General features: G+C 38.9%; 1 protein-coding gene and 2 pseudogenes across 1 annotated transcript; all 3 read right to left on the reverse strand.

Annotated features, from left to right (window-relative positions):
• Positions 1-860: 860 nt before the first annotated feature.
• Positions 861-1365, reverse strand: LOC106735660 (keratin-associated protein 4-3-like; annotated as a pseudogene).
• A 1302-nt stretch (positions 1366-2667) lies between these two features.
• LOC102472157 (oxidative stress-responsive serine-rich protein 1 pseudogene) lies at positions 2668-5430 on the reverse strand (annotated as a pseudogene).
• A 3207-nt stretch (positions 5431-8637) lies between these two features.
• LOC102472588 (keratin-associated protein 4-6-like) lies at positions 8638-9183 on the reverse strand. Its single transcript, XM_006156038.1, has one exon. The coding sequence runs from the start codon at positions 9181-9183 to the stop codon at positions 8638-8640; it is 546 nt and encodes a 181-aa protein (XP_006156100.1).
• Positions 9184-20325: the final 11142 nt, after the last annotated feature.

A 20325-nucleotide genomic window follows, 5' to 3' on the forward strand; every position in this document is an offset into this window, starting at 1 on the left:
AACAATTTTCTGGAGAAAACTAGGCATTGATAATGTCATTTGACTACTTTTTCTTTTTTTTTTGAGAGATTTTCGCTACAGGGCGCGTGCACTCGCCAGACAGAGAGAGACACAGAGACAGAAAGCGAGAAATCACCCCCCAGGGGGATGGCCACGCTGCAATTCCTTCTCCTCCATTCTCCTCTCGGGATCTTGGGCACGCACGCACACACGCCCAGCGTGAGTTTTAAGCCACCGGGTCCGGGACGCGAACTGCGGTCGACTACGTGGGAGTCCAGCGACATAGCCATTACGCTAACTGCTGGTTCCCGATGTCATTTGACTTCTGTTGGACAGTTGAGTAATGTGTGCCGTATGCCTGAAAGGTGTAGGTCAAATACAATTACTCAAAACCCAAACAAAAACACTTCTTTAAAATAAAAGGAGTAACAATCATATTCAATTTTAAGTGATGGTAGAATTAAGTTTTATTTTGGTACATGGAAATAACAAAGTACAAGGAAATTGTTTCAAGGATTGTGTGACGGAGACTTGATTGGACTTCAGTGTCAGAGGGTTGAAATTTGTAGCCCTTCATGTAATGGAGGCAATCTTTAAATTCCTTAAGGATGATAATGATGTCCTGAAGACAGAGGGATGAATCATGGGAACAACTTGTTAACTTTTTAGGATTTTCCTAATGAATTCATTTGGAAGAAAGGGAGTTTGGACAGGGGTAATGATGCAGACACATAATTGATAGGAGTGAGGATTGTTTATGGGAATCAGATAATTCCCTTGTACACACCACATTTTTAAAGAGGAAGGTCTTCCTCTCTAGGGAAGGAGGCAATAGGGGCTGGTGTGATCAAAGCAGAGCTTTAGCAGCAAGGAGTGGTACAGCACATGGGATGAGGGCAGGTGGAGATGCCACAGGTTGGACGATAGCAAATGGTGTGGTTAGGAGACTTTGCCACAGACTAATGCAGGCAGCAGTCAGGGTCGAAGCAGCTGGAGCCACAGTCTCTGCTACCATAGCAGGAGGGGTTGCAGTACTAGGGGTGCAATAGGTCTACATTAGTAGGAACCACAGCAGCTAGGCCTGCAGCAACTGGAGCCACAGCAGCTGGAATCACAGCAGCAGGGGTGGCAGCACGGACGGCAGCAGTTGGTCTTGCAGCAGGTGGTCTGGCAGCAGGTGGGGCAACAGCAGCTGGAGCCACAGCAGCAAGGGCGGCAGCAACTGGAACCACAGCAGCTGGGCCTGCAGCAACTGGATCCACAGCAGCTGGAACCACAGCAGCAAGGACGGCAACAGCTGGACACACAGCAGCTGGGCCTGCAGCAACAGGAGCCACAGCTGGAACCACAGCAGGAGTTGACCATGGTGTCAGGAAATGGAGGTTCTGGGTGGGTTTTAGGAGAGTGAAGTTCTTGGTTTGAAAGTCATCCTGGCCCACATCACCCTTTTATAACCTGATGAAGGCCTGCTGTCATCATAGTATTCTTTTCTTGTTGTTATTTACTCTACTAGAAAACTTAACACTTAATTACATAATCGTGTGTTTCAGTTAAATACTCCAAAACAGAGAAAATAGCATCTTTTCTAGGTGTGCTCCTGTGAGTCCAATGGTATATTTCTTCTTTAATGGGTGTCACTTTTGTCCCTGGTCTATGTGGTGTCATAAAAGCCTCATGACCAGACACCCTGAGATTTTGCTTTTTACTGTGATATTCCCTCCTATCTGTACATTGCTCCCTGCAAATTGTGGAGAATTTTTTTCAATATGTTAGTATTTCTTTTGTTGTCCAAGAGTATTCTAATCAGATGAAACACTGGAAAAGAACAAAAGGAAAAGAACCATTTGAGGAGAAGATGTCTCGTGTCTAATGAGGATGACTGTATTGCTCTGTGGACATCTGGACATGTAGGGAGATAGCTACATCCCAAGGAATTTCTAAAGTCTGTGACAGATCTTATTTCACAGTCTTAAACTGAAGCACTTAGCAATGACACATTGCTCTCACATTGTGAAAACATACATATTTTTTTTTTCCAGGGCAGGCCATCTAGTTTATTCAAGTTGAATCTAGACCTTAAATCTGGCTTAACAATAGCAGAAGACATCTTTAAACACACAATAAACTTTGTGTTAAATCAGAGATGGTTTAAACCAGTCTTACAACTTCTATTGGGTTGTCAGGAAAGTCATGATGCATTTTTACATAGAAAAACATAGAAAATTATGTCATGACTTTCCTGACAACCTAGTAATATTCTGGACTGGCAATGACAGCATGACAAATGTTCAGTCCAATTATAAACCCAGAGTTTATTTTTCTTGGCTAGAAAATCTTAAAAAGATCTGAAAAATGCAGTTTTACAAAGCCTTTTACCATCATTGTCAGTCTCAACTAATTATGTGTTTTTGGTTTTTTTTCATCCCCGGGAAGATTTCTAAATGAGAGGGCTTTTTCTTTGATCTGCTTGCCCTGATGGGTTTGCAAGAACTCAGAAAGTAAGTTTAAAGAATGAAGATTAACTGAGATGTCAGGGGAGTTTTTATTGCAAGCACAGTGGGCAGAAAGAGATATCTTCTCACACAAAGTGGCCCTAAGGTCTGCCATTAACTGAGTCTCTTTAACAAGCCTTCATTGATTTAGGGCCTATGAAGCAGCTTCTTGCTGTCAAATGTACATCATTTCTGCCATATGCAACATCTCCCTTGGAATATAAGGTCTTCAGTGGTTACATCATCCACACAGACTTGAGCTTGCTCAGAACAGGAGCAGGAAGAGCCAGCCAGAGTTCTGGTGTGCAGCAACTGAGAGGAGTCCTCAAGTGTGGATCTTCATTCTGGGGCTGGATGTGTGAGGGAGTACATTTTGCAAGCCTGAAAAGGAATACACTTCCAATATTTTTCCATCTCTTGTACTGATGCTCCTTGCCTACACACAGACACACACACACACACATTCAATTAATGATGGCTAATGCAGAGCCAATTCATCTTAAGATTATTTAATATTTCCAAATTATGCCTAGGCATGACTTTGCTGTAATGTGTGTACTGAAACTATTGTCTTTTAAATATCTCTATATGAAAGATGATCCAATAAATTTTAAACTATAAAATTTGTAGGAATATGATCATTTTACAAGGACACTTTTAAAAGTTTGTGGAAAAAATGGAATTATAGTAAAGTTTATTTTGGTTCAAAACATTTTTCAAATTCATGATTTTTCCATGAATCTTGCAAACAGCCCTGTTATATAGCAGCACCCCATACCCAAGATTTTTTTAAAAAAATTTTGCTATAAGGCACATGCACTTACCAGAGAGAGAAAAGAAAGTGAGACATCTCCCCCAGGGGAAATAACCACAACACAGTCCCTTCTCCAGTTTCCTCTCGGGATTTTGGGCATACCAGCACATGTACCCAATGTGATTTTCAAGTCACATGGTCTGGAGCTTGCACCACATAAACAGCCATTTGGGATCCAGCACCCGACACTCTGTGCCACCTTCTGACCCCAATGGGTGTCACTTTTGTCCCTGGTCTATGTGGTGTCATAAAAGCCTCATGACCAGACACCCTGAGATTTTGCTTTTTACTGTGATATTCCCTCCTATCTGTACATTGCTCCCTGCAAATTGTGGAGAATTTTTTTCAATATGTTAGTATTTCTTTTGTTGTCCAAGAGTATTCTAATCAGATGAAACACTGGAAAAGAACAAAAGGAAAAGAACCATTTGAGGAGAAGATGTCTCGTGTCTAATGAGGATGACTGTATTGCTCTGTGGACATCTGGACATGTAGGGAGATAGCTACATCCCAAGGAATTTCTAAAGTCTGTGACAGATCTTATTTCACAGTCTTAAACTGAAGCACTTAGCAATGACACATTGCTCTCACATTGTGAAAACATACATATTTTTTTTTTCCAGGGCAGGCCATCTAGTTTATTCAAGTTGAATCTAGACCTTAAATCTGGCTTAACAATAGCAGAAGACATCTTTAAACACACAATAAACTTTGTGTTAAATCAGAGATGGTTTAAACCAGTCTTACAACTTCTATTGGGTTGTCAGGAAAGTCATGATGCATTTTTACATAGAAAAACATAGAAAATTATGTCATGACTTTCCTGACAACCTAGTAATATTCTGGACTGGCAATGACAGCATGACAAATGTTCAGTCCAATTATAAACCCAGAGTTTATTTTTCTTGGCTAGAAAATCTTAAAAAGATCTGAAAAATGCAGTTTTACAAAGCCTTTTACCATCATTGTCAGTCTCAACTAATTATGTGTTTTTGGTTTTTTTTCATCCCCGGGAAGATTTCTAAATGAGAGGGCTTTTTCTTTGATCTGCTTGCCCTGATGGGTTTGCAAGAACTCAGAAAGTAAGTTTAAAGAATGAAGATTAACTGAGATGTCAGGGGAGTTTTTATTGCAAGCACAGTGGGCAGAAAGAGATATCTTCTCACACAAAGTGGCCCTAAGGTCTGCCATTAACTGAGTCTCTTTAACAAGCCTTCATTGATTTAGGGCCTATGAAGCAGCTTCTTGCTGTCAAATGTACATCATTTCTGCCATATGCAACATCTCCCTTGGAATATAAGGTCTTCAGTGGTTACATCATCCACACAGACTTGAGCTTGCTCAGAACAGGAGCAGGAAGAGCCAGCCAGAGTTCTGGTGTGCAGCAACTGAGAGGAGTCCTCAAGTGTGGATCTTCATTCTGGGGCTGGATGTGTGAGGGAGTACATTTTGCAAGCCTGAAAAGGAATACACTTCCAATATTTTTCCATCTCTTGTACTGATGCTCCTTGCCTACACACAGACACACACACACACACACACACACACACACATGCTTTGCCCTGATTTAACTAGGAAACAGATAGAAAGTGAGAGAGATCATTGGCCTTAGACTTGCTTGGGAGACTTGGGTGTTATCTGAGGAGTCTTCATTTTTACTCTCTGATGGGAACCTTGGAACCGAAGTTCCCAAAGGCTTGATGACCATACCTGTATGACTAGTATTGAGAGAAGAACTTTCTCCTGCAGTGAACTCTTTAGGGTTTGAAATTCCCAGCTCACTGATATCATCAGGGGAGTCAGTGTTGCATTTGTGCTTGAGCTGGCTGCTATTGTATTGCAGTGTGTAAACTTTGGAGGATGAAGGACAGGAGACTTGGAACATCGGCAATGCTGGGTTCTCTCTGTTCTTTGTGACCATTTCCTTGTAGATCCATGCCAACTGACTTTAGGTGTACCTAAAGCTTTAGGTTTGGTATCACCTGCTCCTGATCTGACTGATGTTGTGTCACCTGTGGTTTCTACCAACAGACAGAGGTGTTATGGATCCTGATGCATCCTTCTCAATTTCTTTAAAGCAATTTGTAGACTCTCCTCCTCTCCATCCTTGGCTTCAGATTTCATTGTGAAAGTTTTACCTACCCTACTGTGGATGTTCCCATTAATGCTTCTCACAGCTGGGGCACTCTGGTGATCCAGACCTATCAGTTCAGATTGTCTCTCCTGTGTCATGGCGCTTGACTGACCCTAAAAACATATTTTTGAGGACTAGCAGATGGCATAATGGTTATGGCACTGAACTCCCACATAGTCAACCATGGTTTGAGTCCTGGACCTGGTGGTTTAAAATGCACACTGGCTGGGTATGCATGGATGTCCAAGATCCCAAGAGGAGAATGGAGGAGAAGGGATTGTGGCATGGTCATTCCTCCAGGAAGCGATTTCTCGCTTTCTGTCTCGCGTTCTCTCTTTGTCTCTATGCTGAGTGCATGTGCCCTATAGCACATGATGTGTGTAGCACAGGATAGGTATTAAAAGTGGAAAGGATTGGTGTAGCTCTGTAGTTCTTGAATGTCTTATTTGCATAGTGGACTTTTAAAAGTATATGCATTTTCTGTTTTTTAAAAAATAATTATTTTATTTATTTATTTATTTATTTTGCAGAGATTTTTGCTATAGGGTGCATGCACTTGCCAGCAAAATAGAGAGATAGAAAGCGAGAAATCACCCCTCCCAGGGGGGATGTCCACGCCGCAATCCCTTCTCCTCCACTCTCCTCTCGGGACCTTGGGCACACATGTACACATGCCTGGCATGATCTTAAGTCACCAGGTCCAGAACTCGAACTGCAGTTGACTACATTGGAGTCCAGTGACATAGCCATTGCACCAACTGCTGGTCCCAATTATTTTATTTAATTTTACTTATTTTTTTTTATTTGACTAGAGAGTGACAGAAAGATAGAAAGAGATGGAAAGGGAGAAAGCAAGCCACCAGGTTTAGGAATTGAACCACATTCAACCATGTGGGAGTCCAGCACCTTAACTACCACACCATCTGTTGCCCCTTATATATTTTCTGAGCAAAGGAGATAGAAAACGAAAGCACACAATAGGTTCTCACCATACCACAATCTCTCCTTAGTCTTCCTTCCAGCTTAAAGTGTTAGGGCTAACTCAAGAACTGAACTGGGGGTGATCCAGTGTCATATGGCCACCTACTTGCACACTGTCACTGGGCCTGCACAATGGAGTTTTGACCTACTGAATCATTTGTTACATGTAAACAACATAGACAGTTACTAAGCATTCAGTAAAGTGTTTCCAGGACATTCTGTTGTTTAAGTACTCTAGGAATAGAACAGAAAACTCTCATCTCTTTCCTGGAAGTGTCTGAATAAGACACAAACGTGTTAAAAATACATACATGCCATACAAATGCATTTAATAAAGTTGTATCACATTTGTACCATGGTCATGAATATGATTGGCAAATACTAATGAAGAGAAACATCATATTATTTTGTGTTGCTTAAATTTTAAAAGGGTATGTATTTGTGTTCAAGGGATTAAAAAATCTTTAGAAAATATAAGTGTGATGAATATGAAATTCAGGATTTTCTCAATAGATTTCATCAAATATGTTTTCTGTTACTATGTTTATAAAATCTATTTCCACAGCATAACCAAAGATTTCAGGATATAATTTCAGCTCTCCAATTAACTATCATGGAATTTTTAATTGATTTTTGAGACAGGAGAGGATCCCTGAAATGGAGATGAGCATGCAGGAGATCTACTGAGGTGTACTTTAGGACTAAGTCTTGTGGAAGGAAGCAGGATTAGATCCCAGTTGGAGATAGCAACCTGAGAGACATTATGAATGGAAATCTTAGCTGACCACACAGGTTGTTCTGAAGATGAGATGATTAATTACAGAGAAGCATACCTAGTTGGGGAGTGGATTATGGCTCTCTAATGGTTTGCCTCAAAAAGAGGGCATGAACTCGGATGAAAAAATTGTAGTCTCCATTACAGTCCCTGCCTAGCCCTATTTTACCTTCCTTATAGGCGGGGTGAACTCCCCACAAAAGCACTGCTGGTCAGAATGAAAAGATTCATTGTACATGGAGAGAAAAGATTTATCGCACATGACTCTGAGTGGAAAATACAGTTTACTAAACATCTATAGGCTGCTGTATTGGCAAAACAAAACAAAACAAAAACCTCTAACAGCTGGTATTTTAAAAAATTATAACTTGTATTCAGTCTTCATAAATCTTTTTCTCTACTATTGTATTCAAGAGGGCTCCATGACTTCATTTTCATCTTTATTTTTCTAAAGTGTACAAAATAATTAGTACATTTGCCTAAGACTAAAACAACTCTCTAGAGAAAACTAGGCAGTGACAATGTCATTTAACTTCAGTTGGAAAGTAACTATCGTGTGTTATGTGATTGACTAGTGTAGGCAAAATACAATTACCCAGAACCTCAAAACAATACTTTTTTTCTTTAAGAGTAAGAATAATATTCACTTTATGTTTCAAAATGGTTTTAGTTTTTTTTTTTTTTTTTGTTCCCCTTGATTCCCTCCTGCTCACCCTCTGCCATTTCCCATCCCACTCCCACACTGCCTTAGGTGTCCACAGTTGTTCTCTGTGCCTTTAGATTGTCCAATATTTTAGTTTCTGGCATAGAGTGCAGACACTTAGTATATATCAAGTAGGACATATAATGCCTCTCTTTCATAGTCTGGCTTGCTTCACCTAAGAGTAAGTCTTCCATAGGTATGGTAATATTATTGATTGGGTCAATATTCAGTGTATTCTGGATGGGAAAATTAATTTTGTATGGTAATGATATACAGTAAATGAAGGTAATATAAATAAAAAAGAATAATATTCAATTTTCAGTGTCATAGAATCAAGTTTTATTTTGGTACATGGAAATAACAAGATACAAGAAAGTCTTTATGGACTATGTGGAAGAGACTTTACTGAACTTCAGTGTCAAAAGGGTTAAAATCAATGGCCATCCATGTTATGGGGTTAGTTGTTAAACTCTGTAAGGATGTTAACTCAATGTCCTGAAGACAGAGGGATGAATCATGGGGACAATTTGTTCATTTATCAGGATATTCTCAAGGAATTAATTGGGAAGAGAGGAGCTTTGGACAGGGGTTATAATATGAACACATAACTGATAATAGTAAGGCTTGTTCATGGGAGTCAGGGATCAATTTTCTTACACTTTCCACATTTTCAAAAGAAGGAGTCTTTATCCCTAGGGAAGGAGGTGATAAGGTGGTAGTATAATCAACGGTAGAGCTTCAGCAGCAAGGGATGGCGCAGCACATGGGACGAGGGCAGGTGGAGATGACACAGGTTGGGCGATAGCAAGAGGTTTGGCAGCACACTTTGCCACAGACTGGACGCAGGCAGCAGCCAGGGCAGCAGCAGTTGGAGCCACAACCACTGGAGCCACAGCCTCCACAACCACAGCAAGAGGGGCGGCAGCAGCTGGAGATGCAGCAGGAGGGGCGACAGCAGCAGGAGCCACAACCACTGGAGCCACAGCCTCCACAACCACAGCAAGAGGGGCGGCAGCAGCTGGAGATGCAGCAGGAGGGGCGACAGCAGCAGGAGCCACAACCACTGGAGCCACAGTTGCTGGAGCCACAACCACAGCAGGAGGGACGGCAGCAGCAGGAGCCACAGCAGCTAGGCCTGCAGCAGCTGGTGCCACAGCAGCTGGAACCACAGCAGCAGGGGCGGCAGCAAGGACGGCAGCAGGTGGTCCTGCAGCAGGTGGTCTGGCAGCAGGTAGGCCTGCAGCAGCAGGAGCCACAGCTGGAACCACAACAGGAGTTGACCATGGTGTCAGGAGATGAAGGTTCTGGGTGGGTTTCCAGGAGAGTGAAGTTGCTGGTTTGGAAGTCTTCCTGGCCCATGTCCCCCTTATATACCCCGATGAAGGCTTGTTGTTACCACATTATTCTTTCCTTGTTGTTATTTTCCCTACCAGAAAATGTAATAACTTAATTACATAATTGTGCTTTTTTAGTTAAATATTCCAAAATAGAGGAAATAGCACATTCCTTTTTTCTCAGTGTGCTCCAGTGTGTTCAATGTTAATGGTCGTACGTTTCTTCTTTAATGTGTATCACTTTTGTCCCAGGCCTCTGTGGTAGCTTTTAAAAGCCTTATGACTTAACTCTCTGAGATTTTGTTTTTGGCTGTGGCATATCTTCCTATCTGCACATTGTTCCCTGCAATTAGTAAAGAATGATTTTTGCAATGCTAACGTATCTTTTGTTGTCAAAGAAGTTCTAATCAGATGAAATGCTGGGAAAACAATGATAGGAAAAGAACCATGTGAGGGTAGGATTCCCATGTGTAGTGAGGATGACTGTGATTGCCATGTGGGCATCTGGATATACAGGAAGATTGCCAGATCCCAAGGAATTTCTGAACTCTGTGTCAGATCTATTTTGCAGTCTAGTTAGTGAAGCACTTAACAATGACTCATTGCTTTTAGATAGTGAGAACACTACCATTTTTTTACGTATGTATTCCAGGATATGCATTCAAAGTGGAACATATTAATATATCTTTTGATTATCAGATTTCTAGAGTGAAGTTTAAAGTTCATTTCTGAGAGAGACATGAAACAGAGACACTCATTGCGGTCTCCCATGCCACAATTCCTCCTCAGCCTTCCAACCTGCCTGGAATGTTGGGGTTTATTTAGGATTTGAATCTGGGACCTACCTAGGTGGCTTCTGTATCACAGAGTCACCTGTACACAGTGGTTAGGCCTGCACAGTGCATTTTTCATGTACAGAAATATTTGCTAAGTGAAATAAGCCAGACTAAGAAAGGTAAACATTGTATGTCCCTACTCGGTATTTACTAAATATCTGCACTCAATGACAGAAATGGTAAGATTCAAAGACATACACAAAGAGAGGACTGGTGTTGACACAGAGATATCACAGATCTTATAGGAAGTGGGTGGATGGTCTGGAGTAGGTTGAGCTATTCAGGAAAAATGCATTTTAACAGACACAAGAATGTAAGATTGAAAGTGATCCATATGGTAGTCTTTATTTGATTATCACACACGACATATATGCTTTGACAAAACAGCACTGTATGCCATGAAGATGTACAAAAATTAAATGTAGATAAGAAATATATTTTTAAAAATTTGTTTTGTATAAACAACATTAAGAATTATTACGCTTTCAGTAATATGGACATAAGACATATTATTGGTACCCTGAAATAGAACAGAAAAACTCTCATCTCTTTCCTGCAGTTTACTTAAACACATAAGTATGTGTGAATAAATTCATATACATCACACAAATACATTTAAAAGTATGTGATCAATCTGTGATCATCCTTTTGTGCTACTTAAATTTGTATAGAGAATATGTTTGGGGGCTAGCAGGTGGTATGGTGGTTAAGGCACTGGACTCCCACATGGACCACCACATCTCGAGTCCAAGACCTGGCAGCTTGCTTTCTCACTCTCCCTACTCCCACCACTCTTCTTTCTCTCTCTTTGACTCTTTGTTAAGCATTTATGCCTTATAGCAAAATTTGCCATAGTGTGCATGTGCTTTTCAGAGAAACAGAAAGAGACAGAGAGATGGAAAGTGAGAAATCACACCCCCAGGGGAGATGGCCACACCACAAACCCTTCTCCCCCATTCTCCTTACAGGATTTTTGGCACTCATGCACATGTGCCCAATGTGAATTTTAAGTCACTGGGTCCAGGACTCGAACCTTGATTGACTGCTTTGGAGTCCAGTGACGTAACCATTATGCCATCTGCTAGTCTTGCAAATTTGTAAAAACTAGCAATAATAGATATAAATAAATAAATAATTCTTTTTATTTATTTTTATTTTTACTAATTTTATTATTTTTATTATTCATACATTCAAACACTATATACATCATTTAGCTTGTAAATAGAATTAACCAACCTGAAATATATCTCAAACCAATCCAGTTGAGAATACTACACACGTTATCATCAACAGGCAATAAGCCATTTTTGTGTCACACAAATATCTTACCTCTCTATTTTTTCTCCCTAATTTCATTTCTTACCCTCTTCCCCAAACCCACCATCCTTTTACACTGTCTCCAGTGTCCATAACTTTTTCAATGCTTTTATGTCCTCCAATTTTTCAGTCTCTCCCATAGAGAATGGACAGTTAATAAATGTTAAGTGGAGACCTATGTTTCTCTATCATAGTTTGACTTACTTCACTCAGCAATAAATCTTCCATATTTGTCCAATTTCCATCAAAAGTCAGGGCCTCATTTTTTATGACTGAATAGTATTCCATGGAGTATATGTGGCAGCCTAATTTCTAAAGATAATGCAAACGTGCCACACTTTGTCAATCCATTCATCTGTTTGTGGACATTTGGGTTTATTCCTTGTCTTAGCAATCGTGAATAATGCTTCAATAAACATAGATGTGCAAGTACTTTTCCGACTGAGCATTCTCCTATCCTTTGGGTAGATAGCCAGGAGTGAAATTCCTGGGTCATATGGTAGTTCTGTTCAAAAGTCTTTGAGGAAACTTCATGTTGTTCTCCACAGTTGCTGGACCAATTTACATTGTCACCAGCAGTGTAGAAGAGTTCCCCTTTCACAACATCTCTGCCAGCACTTACTATTGTTTTTTTTTGTTTTTTTTTTTTTTTTAAATCTTCACCATTCTGACTGGGGTTAAGTGGTATCTCATTGTAGTTTTGATCTGAATCTCCCTTATGATAAAAGATGAAGATGTTGAATATTTTTTCATATACTTTATGATTGTTTGTATGTTTTCCTTATTGATTTGTTTATCACATGATTTTTCCATCTTTTAATTGGGTTAGTCATTTTTCTCCAGATAAACTGCTTGAGTCTCCTGTGAATTCTGATTATCGTCCCTTATCTGGAGTATAGTTTAAAAAAATATTCTCCCATATGGAGGGTCATCAATTCACACTAATTATTGTGTCTTTTACTGTGCATAAATTTCTTTTAAAATTTTATTTATTTTTATTATTATTTATACATTCAATAGCTATACATCATTTAGATTATAAAGAGATTTTACCCAACATGATGCATGCCACAGACCAGATGAGTTGAGAATATTATACACAGCATCATCAACAGGCAACAAATCATATCTATGTCCCACAAATGTCTTACTTCTCCATTTTCCCCCAAATTTCTCTTCCTGCCCTCTTCCCCTCTCCCACTCTCCTTCCACTTTGTATCCAGTGTCCATAACAATTTTCAATTCTTTTATGTCCTACAGTCTTTCAGTGTCTACCATAGAGTGTAGACAGTCAGTATATGTTAAGTGGAGATATACAATGTCTCTCTTTCATAGCCTGACTTGCTTCACTCAGCAATAAATCTTGCATGTTCGTCTACTTTCTATCAAATGCCAGGGTCTTGTTTTTTATAGCTGAATAGTATTCCATGGAGTATATGTGCACCCTTTGTCAATCCATTCATCTATTTGTGGACATTTGGGTTGGCTCCATATTTAGCAATCATGAATAATGCCACAATAAATATATTGTGCAAGTACTTTTCCAACTGAGCAGTCTCTAGTCCTTTGGGTAGATACCCAGGAGTGGAATTGCTGGATCATATGGTAGTTCTATTTAAAAGTCTTTGAGGAACCTTCATATTGTTCTCCACAATGGCTAGACCAATTTACATTCCCACCAACAATGTAGGAAAGATCCCCTTTCACCACATCCCTTCCAGCACTTATATATATATTTTTAATCTTCACCATTCTTACTGGGGTTAGGTAGTATCTCATTGTAGTTTTGATCTGTATCTCCCTTATGATTAGGGATGTTGAGTATTTTTTTATGTGCTTTTTGGCTGTTTGCATGTCTTCCTTAGAGAGTTATTTATTCAACTCATTTTCCCAACTTTTAAATGTGTTAATAATTTTCTTCTGGGTAAGTTGCCTGAGTTCCCTGTGTATTCTGATTATCAGTCCCTTATCTGAGGCATAGTTAACAAAATTTTTCTCCCATTCCAAGGATTGTTGATTCATACTAATTACTGTGTCCTTTGCTGTGCAGAAACTTCTTAGTCTTTTTTTGGTATTATTGTCTGTAATTTGGGAGTCTTGGTTAAGAAGTCTTTGTCTACCCCAATGTCTCCCAGAGTTTCTCCAGTGTTTTCCACCAGTAGTTTTATAGTTTACAGTCTTAGGTTTAGATCTATGATCCACTTTGAGTTGATTTTTGTTAATGGTGACAGATAGGGGTTCAGATTCATCTTTCTGCTGGTGAATACCCAGTTTTTCCAATTATTTGCTAAAGAGGTTTTCCTTTTCCCACTGGGTTGACAGGTACCCTTTGTCAATTATCAATTGGCTGTATGTTTAGGGGTTCATTTCTGGGGTCTCTACTCTTGTCCATTGGTCCTCATGTCTATTTCTGTACCAATACCATGCTGTTTTGATTATCACAGCTATGTAATATATTTTGGAGTCAGGTAGTGAGATGCCACCCACTCCACTCTTTTTGTGTAAGGTTGCTTTGGCAATACGGGGTCTTTTATGATTCCAGAAAAATTATATGATTGTCTTTTCTAGATCTGTGAAGAATGTCTCTTAAAGTTTTATAGGGATTGCATTAAATATGTAGCTAATTTGGATAGGATTGCCATTTTAATTATATTAATTCTTCCAATCCAGGAACATGGGATCTTTCCACTTGTTTGTGTCACTTTTGATTTATTTTTTAAAAGATTTTCATTATTTTCCTTTTAGAGTTCTTTGACTTCCTTGATTAATTTTATTCCTAGGTATCTTATACTCTTTGTGACTATGGTAAATGGGATTACTTTCTTCAGTTTGTCTCTGTCTGCTTGTTGTTTGTATATAGAATTGCTATAGATTTTTGTAAGTTAATTTTGTATTCTGCCACTTTACTATATGCATTTATTACTCTGAGAAGTTTTTTCATGGATGCTATTGGGTCTTCAATGTATACAAGCATGTCATCAGCAAACAGAGATAATTTCAACTCTTCTTTCAAAAATTCCCTATTGAAATGCATTTTATTTCATTCCCTTGTCTGATAGCATTGGTTTGGACTTCCTTTTGAGTACGTTGACCCACCCTGGAATAAAACCTACCTGGTCGTGATGAATAATCTTTTTTAGGGAACCAGCAGTTAGCATAATAGCTATGTCGCTGAACTCCCACGTAGTCGACCATGGTTCGCGTCCCGGACCCGGTGGCTTAAAACTCACACCGGGCGCATGTGCATGCGTGCCCAAGATCCTGAGAGGAGAATGGAGGAGAAGGGATTACGGCGTGACCAGCCCCTCTGGGGGGTGATCTCTCGCTTTCTGTCTCTCTGTCTCTCTCTGTCTGTCTGGCGAGCGCACGTGCCCTATAGCAAAAGAAAAAAAATAATAATCTTTTTTATATGCTGTTGAATATGGTTAGGAAGTATTTTAATGGGAATTATTGCATCTATATGTATCAGAGATATAGGTCTGTAGTTTTCCCTTTTTTTTGTATCCTTATCCGTTTTGGGAATGAGAGTGATGGAGGCTTCATAGAATGAATTTGGAAGGTTCCTTACTTTTGGATCTCTAGAAACAGTTTGAGTAGAATGGAGGTTACATCTTCTTCAAATGTTTTGTAAAATTCAGCAGTGAAGTCACTGGGACCTGAACTTTTCTTTGTTGGGAAGTTTTTATTACTGATTTAATCTCATTGCTTGTTAAGGGTCTTTCTATGTCCTCCTGAGTAAATCTTGGTAGATTATATGTGTCCAGGAATTTGTCCATCTCATTCAGGTTTTCCTTTTTGTTGGCGTATAGTCATTCATGGTATCCTCTAATGATGTTTTGTATTTCTATTATGTCTGTTGTAATGTTGCCTGATTCATTGTGAATTTGATTTATCTGGTTCCTTTCTCTTTTCTTAATTAGTCTAGCTAATGGTATGTCAATCTTGTTTATCTTTTCAAAGAACCAGTTTTTGCTTTCATTTATTTTCTGTATAGTTTGTTTATTTTCTATTTCATTTATTTCTGCTTGAATCATTACTATTTCTCTTCTCCTAGCATTTTTTGGGATATTTTTGTTCTTGCTTTTCCAACTTCCTGAGGCATGATGTTAGGTTGTCCTTAGGTCACCTTTCCATTTGTTTCTAATGTGCACTAATTGTTTTGAACTTCCCTCTTATGACTGCTTTTGCAGTGGCTCATAGCTTATGGAAGGTCATGCACTCATTATCATTTGTTTCCATGAATCTTTTGATTTCAGTCTTAATTTCTTCACTAATCATTAAGTCATTCAGATGTAAGTTATTTTGTTTCCATGTATTTGTATATTTTCAAGAATTTTTCCTGACATTGATATAAAATTTGATTCCATAATGGTTGGAGAAGACGTTGGATATAGTTTCTATACACTTGACTCTGCAAAGGCTGATTTTGTGCCCTATCGTGTGGTCAGTCTTTGAGAAAGTGCCATGCAGGACTGAGAAAAATGTATGTTGTTTTGTTTTGTTTTTGTGGAAAGTTCTATAAACGTCTGCCAAGTCCATCTGACTTATGGTATCATTTAGGTCTTTAATCTCTTTGCTTATTTTTTGTCTCATTGATCTGTGTACTGGAGATAATGGGGTGCTGAGATCTCCAACAATTATAGTGTTACAGTTTATCTCTCCTTTTAGGTCTAGCAGTCTTTCCTTTACATATTTGGCTGCTCCTGAGTTGTGTGCATAGATATTTATAAGCATTATATCTTCTTGATGAATTAGCCCTTTTTTTTTTTTTTTTTTTTACTATGTAATGCCCTTCTTTGTCTCTTCTTATGGTTTTTGTCTTAAAGCCTATTTTGTCCAAAATCAGTATAGTAACTCCCACTCTTTTTTTGGTTTCCATTTGCATAGGATACCTTTTTCCAGCCCTTCACTTTTAATCTATGTATATCTTTATCTATGAAATGAGTTTCTTGTAGGCAGCAGATGGAGGGTTTCTGATTTTTAATCCATTCAGCAAGTTCGTGTCTCTTGATTGGAGAATTTAATCCATTAACATTCAATGTTGTTGTTGATATTTCCAGTCCTGTCCCTACCCTTAAGTTGGCCATATTCTTGGTGGTTTTTTATTCTCTTATTGCTGTCTGTCTTTAGTTTTCTTGATATAGTACTCCTTTCAGAATTTCTTGAAGAGCTAGTCTGGAGTTGGTAGATTCTTTTATGTTTTTTGTTTATCTGAGAATGCTTTTACCTTTTTTTTTCCCCCTATGAAGGATAATCTTGCTTGATATAGTAGTCTTGGTTTAAATTGTTTTTAGTTTAACACTTTGAATATATTTCCCCATTCTTTTCTTGCTTGCATTGTATCTAATGAGGGGTCCGGTGTTAGCCTGATGGGATATCCTTTGTAAGTAACTTGATAGTTCTCTCTTGCCAATCTTAGTGTCTTATCTTTGTCTGTGGTTTTGGCCATTTTGGCTATGATGTGCCATGGAGAGGCTCTTCTTAGATTGTTTCTATTTTTGATTCTTTGTATTTCTTGGATCTCAATGTTTGAGTGTGTCTCTAAATTTTGGAAGTTTTCTTCCAGGATTTCATGGAATATAAATCAGTGCCTTTATTAGTTTCTGCACCTTCTGGGATACCAATTATTTGGATGTTTGAGTGTTTCATGGTATCTAGCATTTCTTGTACATTATCCTCATTTTTCTTGATTATGTCTCAGTATTTTTTATAAATTTTTTTTTTTTGGTCAGAGGTTTCATCTCCTACTTCTGAGATTCAATCTTCTGCATGACCTAACCTGCTTTTAATACTTTCAAGGGAAGTTTTGATTTCCTGCATTACAGCCTTCATACCTAACAGTTCCATTTGATTCTTTTTTATGGTGCCCAAATCATGGAAAGACTTCCTTATCTCTTGGAGCTCAATGTCTCTTTTCTCTTTCATCTCATAGAGGTTTTTTTTTTTTTTTTTTTCTCATAGAGTTTTGTTACCATAAATATTCTAAATTCTTTTTCTGACATTTCAGTAAATCCTCTAATTTTTTCCTACTTGGAAACAAGTTACCATGTTTCCTTGCTGGAGATGTGTTACTTGATTCTCTCATCCTTGAGGCTCTACTCCAATTTTTAGTCATTTAATACTATATCCACTTTTGACTAATTTGTTGGAGAAGTTTTCTTTAACTATGAGTTCCTTTTCTGTGAAATAATTCAGTGTTATTTTCTCTCTTCTACTGTGTCCTCCAGTGGTAATCACAGGAGGGGTTTTGAAATCAGATTTATGAAAGGGAGTTTCACTCTTTTTATAACCAGTACAGTGAGGGGAAAAGAATTCTCTAAATCTTATGGATATTCAGATGTTTAACTGCTATGCACCTAGACTTCTCTAGGCAGTGGCAAAGGGCTGAGCAGTAAAATAAGAAAGTAAGGTAAAAGAAAAAATAAGTAGGAAACAGAAATAGGAAGAAAAAGCAAAGGAAAAAAAAAGAAAAAACTAGAATAAAAAGAGGGTAAAAAGCAAAAAGCACATCACAGAAAATCAAAATTGAGTTAAAAATGGAAAACCACAAGGTGCTCAAGCGTATCACAGGAAACTGGCAGCAGAGGCAGAGTTGGAGATGCCTGCAAGGATTCTGTCCTAGGTAAGGGAAGAAGAGGCAAATTAGCAAGAGAAAGGCACATGGGGACAGAAGTCTGTTTTTCAAAAGAGGAAATTTAAAAAAAAAAAAGAAAAAGAAAAGAAAAGAAGAGCCAGTAAAGAACAAGAGGGAGAGAGAGACTTTGCCTACCTGACTAGCACTGGGGTCTGAAACGGGGAACCCTGGTTGGGGCGGGGAGAGGGGGGGAGGTGGGGCTTCACAGCCATGAAGCTGAACCCAGAAAAGGCAGCAGAGGCTGAGATGGAGATGCCTGTAAGGATTCTGTCCTGACTAGCACAGGGTTATGGAAGGGGGGCCTTGGCTGGGGGGCTTCACAGCCATGAAGCTGAACCTAGAAAGGGTAGCAGAGGCAGAGATGGAAATCACTGTGCAGAAACTTCTTAGTCTGAAGCAATTACACTTGGCTATTTTTTGGAACTATTGCCTATGCTTTCGTTGTCTTATTTTAAAATTCTTTGCCTACCCCAATGTCTCCCAGAACATCCCCAGTGTTTTCTACCAGTAGTTTTATAGTTTGAGGTCTTAGGTTTAGAACTTCACTCCACTTTGTGTTGATTTTTGTTAGTGCTGAGAGATAGGGGTTCAGATTAATCCTTTTGCAGGTGGATACCCAGTTTTTCCAGCATCGTTTGCAACAAAGGTTTTCCTTTTCCTGCTGGATTGACTGGTACCCTTTGTCAAAAATAAGTTGGTCGTATGTTTTGGGTTTGTTTCTGAGATCTCTATTTGGTTCCATTGGTCTACATAGGTGTTTTTGTGCTAATATCATGCTGTTTTGTTACTCACTGCTTTATAATGTATTTTGGGGTCAGGGAGTGAGATGCTACTCACTCCACTCTTCTTGTGTAGGATTGCTTTGGCAATATGGGGTCTTTTATGATTCCAGACAAATTCTATGATTGTCTTTTCTGATTCTGTAAAGAATGTCCCTTACAATTTTATAAAGAATATTTTTGTGTGTACAAGTGATAAAAATTTCCTTAGAAAAAATAAATGTGATATATATTGAATTGAAGATTTTTCCCTTTAGATTTTGACAGATAGGTTTCCTAGTACTATATTTACATTTCTGTTTCTACAATGCGCCAAAAGATTTCAGACAATATTTCCAGTTTTCAAATTAACTATCATGAATTTTGAATTTTGGGACAGGAGACAATCCAGAAATGCAGATGAGGGTGCAGGAGGTTAATTAAGGTATACTTTAGGACTAAGACTTGTGGAAGGGAAGAGAAGGAAGCAGGATTAGATCCCACTTGGAGATAGCAACCTGGGAGGCAGTCTGAATGGAAGACTTAGTTGACAAAAAAGGGTGTTCTAAAGATAAAGTGACTCATTACAGAGAGCATCCCTAGTTGGGGAGAGGATTATGGCTCTTTTGTGTTCTGCCTCAGAAAAGGGCCTAATTCTGGATAAAATAAAAATTTAGTCTCCATTACATTCCCTGCCTGGCCCTACGTAAGCTCCCCATGGAAGCACTGCCAGTCAATGAAGTAGATCTACTGTCTGTGTAGAGAAAGATTGATTGCACATGACTCTGAGTGTAAAATACAGTTCACTAAACATCCATAGGCTGCTGTGTTGGCAAAATACTTGGAAAGCTGGTATTTTAAAAGATGGTAAGTTGTGAGGGTCAGGTGGCATGGTGGTTAAGGTGCTGGATTCCTCACATAGCCAACTGTGGTTTGAGTCCCATACACAGCAGCTTGAGAACCACACCAGATGTGTGTATGTGTGTGTGCATGACTAAAATCTGAAGAGGAGAAGAAATTGTGGCACGACCATCTTCCCTGAAGGTGATTTCTCTTAGCTTTCTCTGTCTTTCTCTAGCGAGTCATGCACCCTATGACAAAAACAAAACAAAAGGAAGTTGAAAACTGAAGTGTTCAGTCTTTCCAAACCTTCTTCCTCTTTTCTTTTATAAATGTTTAAACTTTTATAAAGTAAAAATTACAGAATTTTTTTTTCAACAGAGACCTTTACTTTCTTTTGTCTGTAAAATGTTTTTTCCCTTAACCCCTCTCACCCACCCTCTACCACCCACTCCTTACCACCCACTCCATACCACCCACTCCCTGTAGTGGTGTTTACATTTATCCTCTCTGCTATCATATTTTTGGATCCTTCCATTTCTGTCATAGAGTGCAGACATTTGGTACATATTGAGTGGGAATATACAATGTGTGTCTTTCAAGTCTACCTAACTTAGCTTAACATTAAGTCCTCTATATTAATCTACTTTGAGTCAAAACCTTTTTCCCTGACATTGCATTCAAAGAATGTTCTTAGAGGGAACCAG

Source organism: Tupaia chinensis, unplaced genomic scaffold, assembly GCF_000334495.1.
Source record: "Tupaia chinensis unplaced genomic scaffold, TupChi_1.0 Scaffold000477_1, whole genome shotgun sequence".
Taxonomy (NCBI): Eukaryota; Metazoa; Chordata; class Mammalia; order Scandentia; family Tupaiidae; genus Tupaia; species Tupaia belangeri.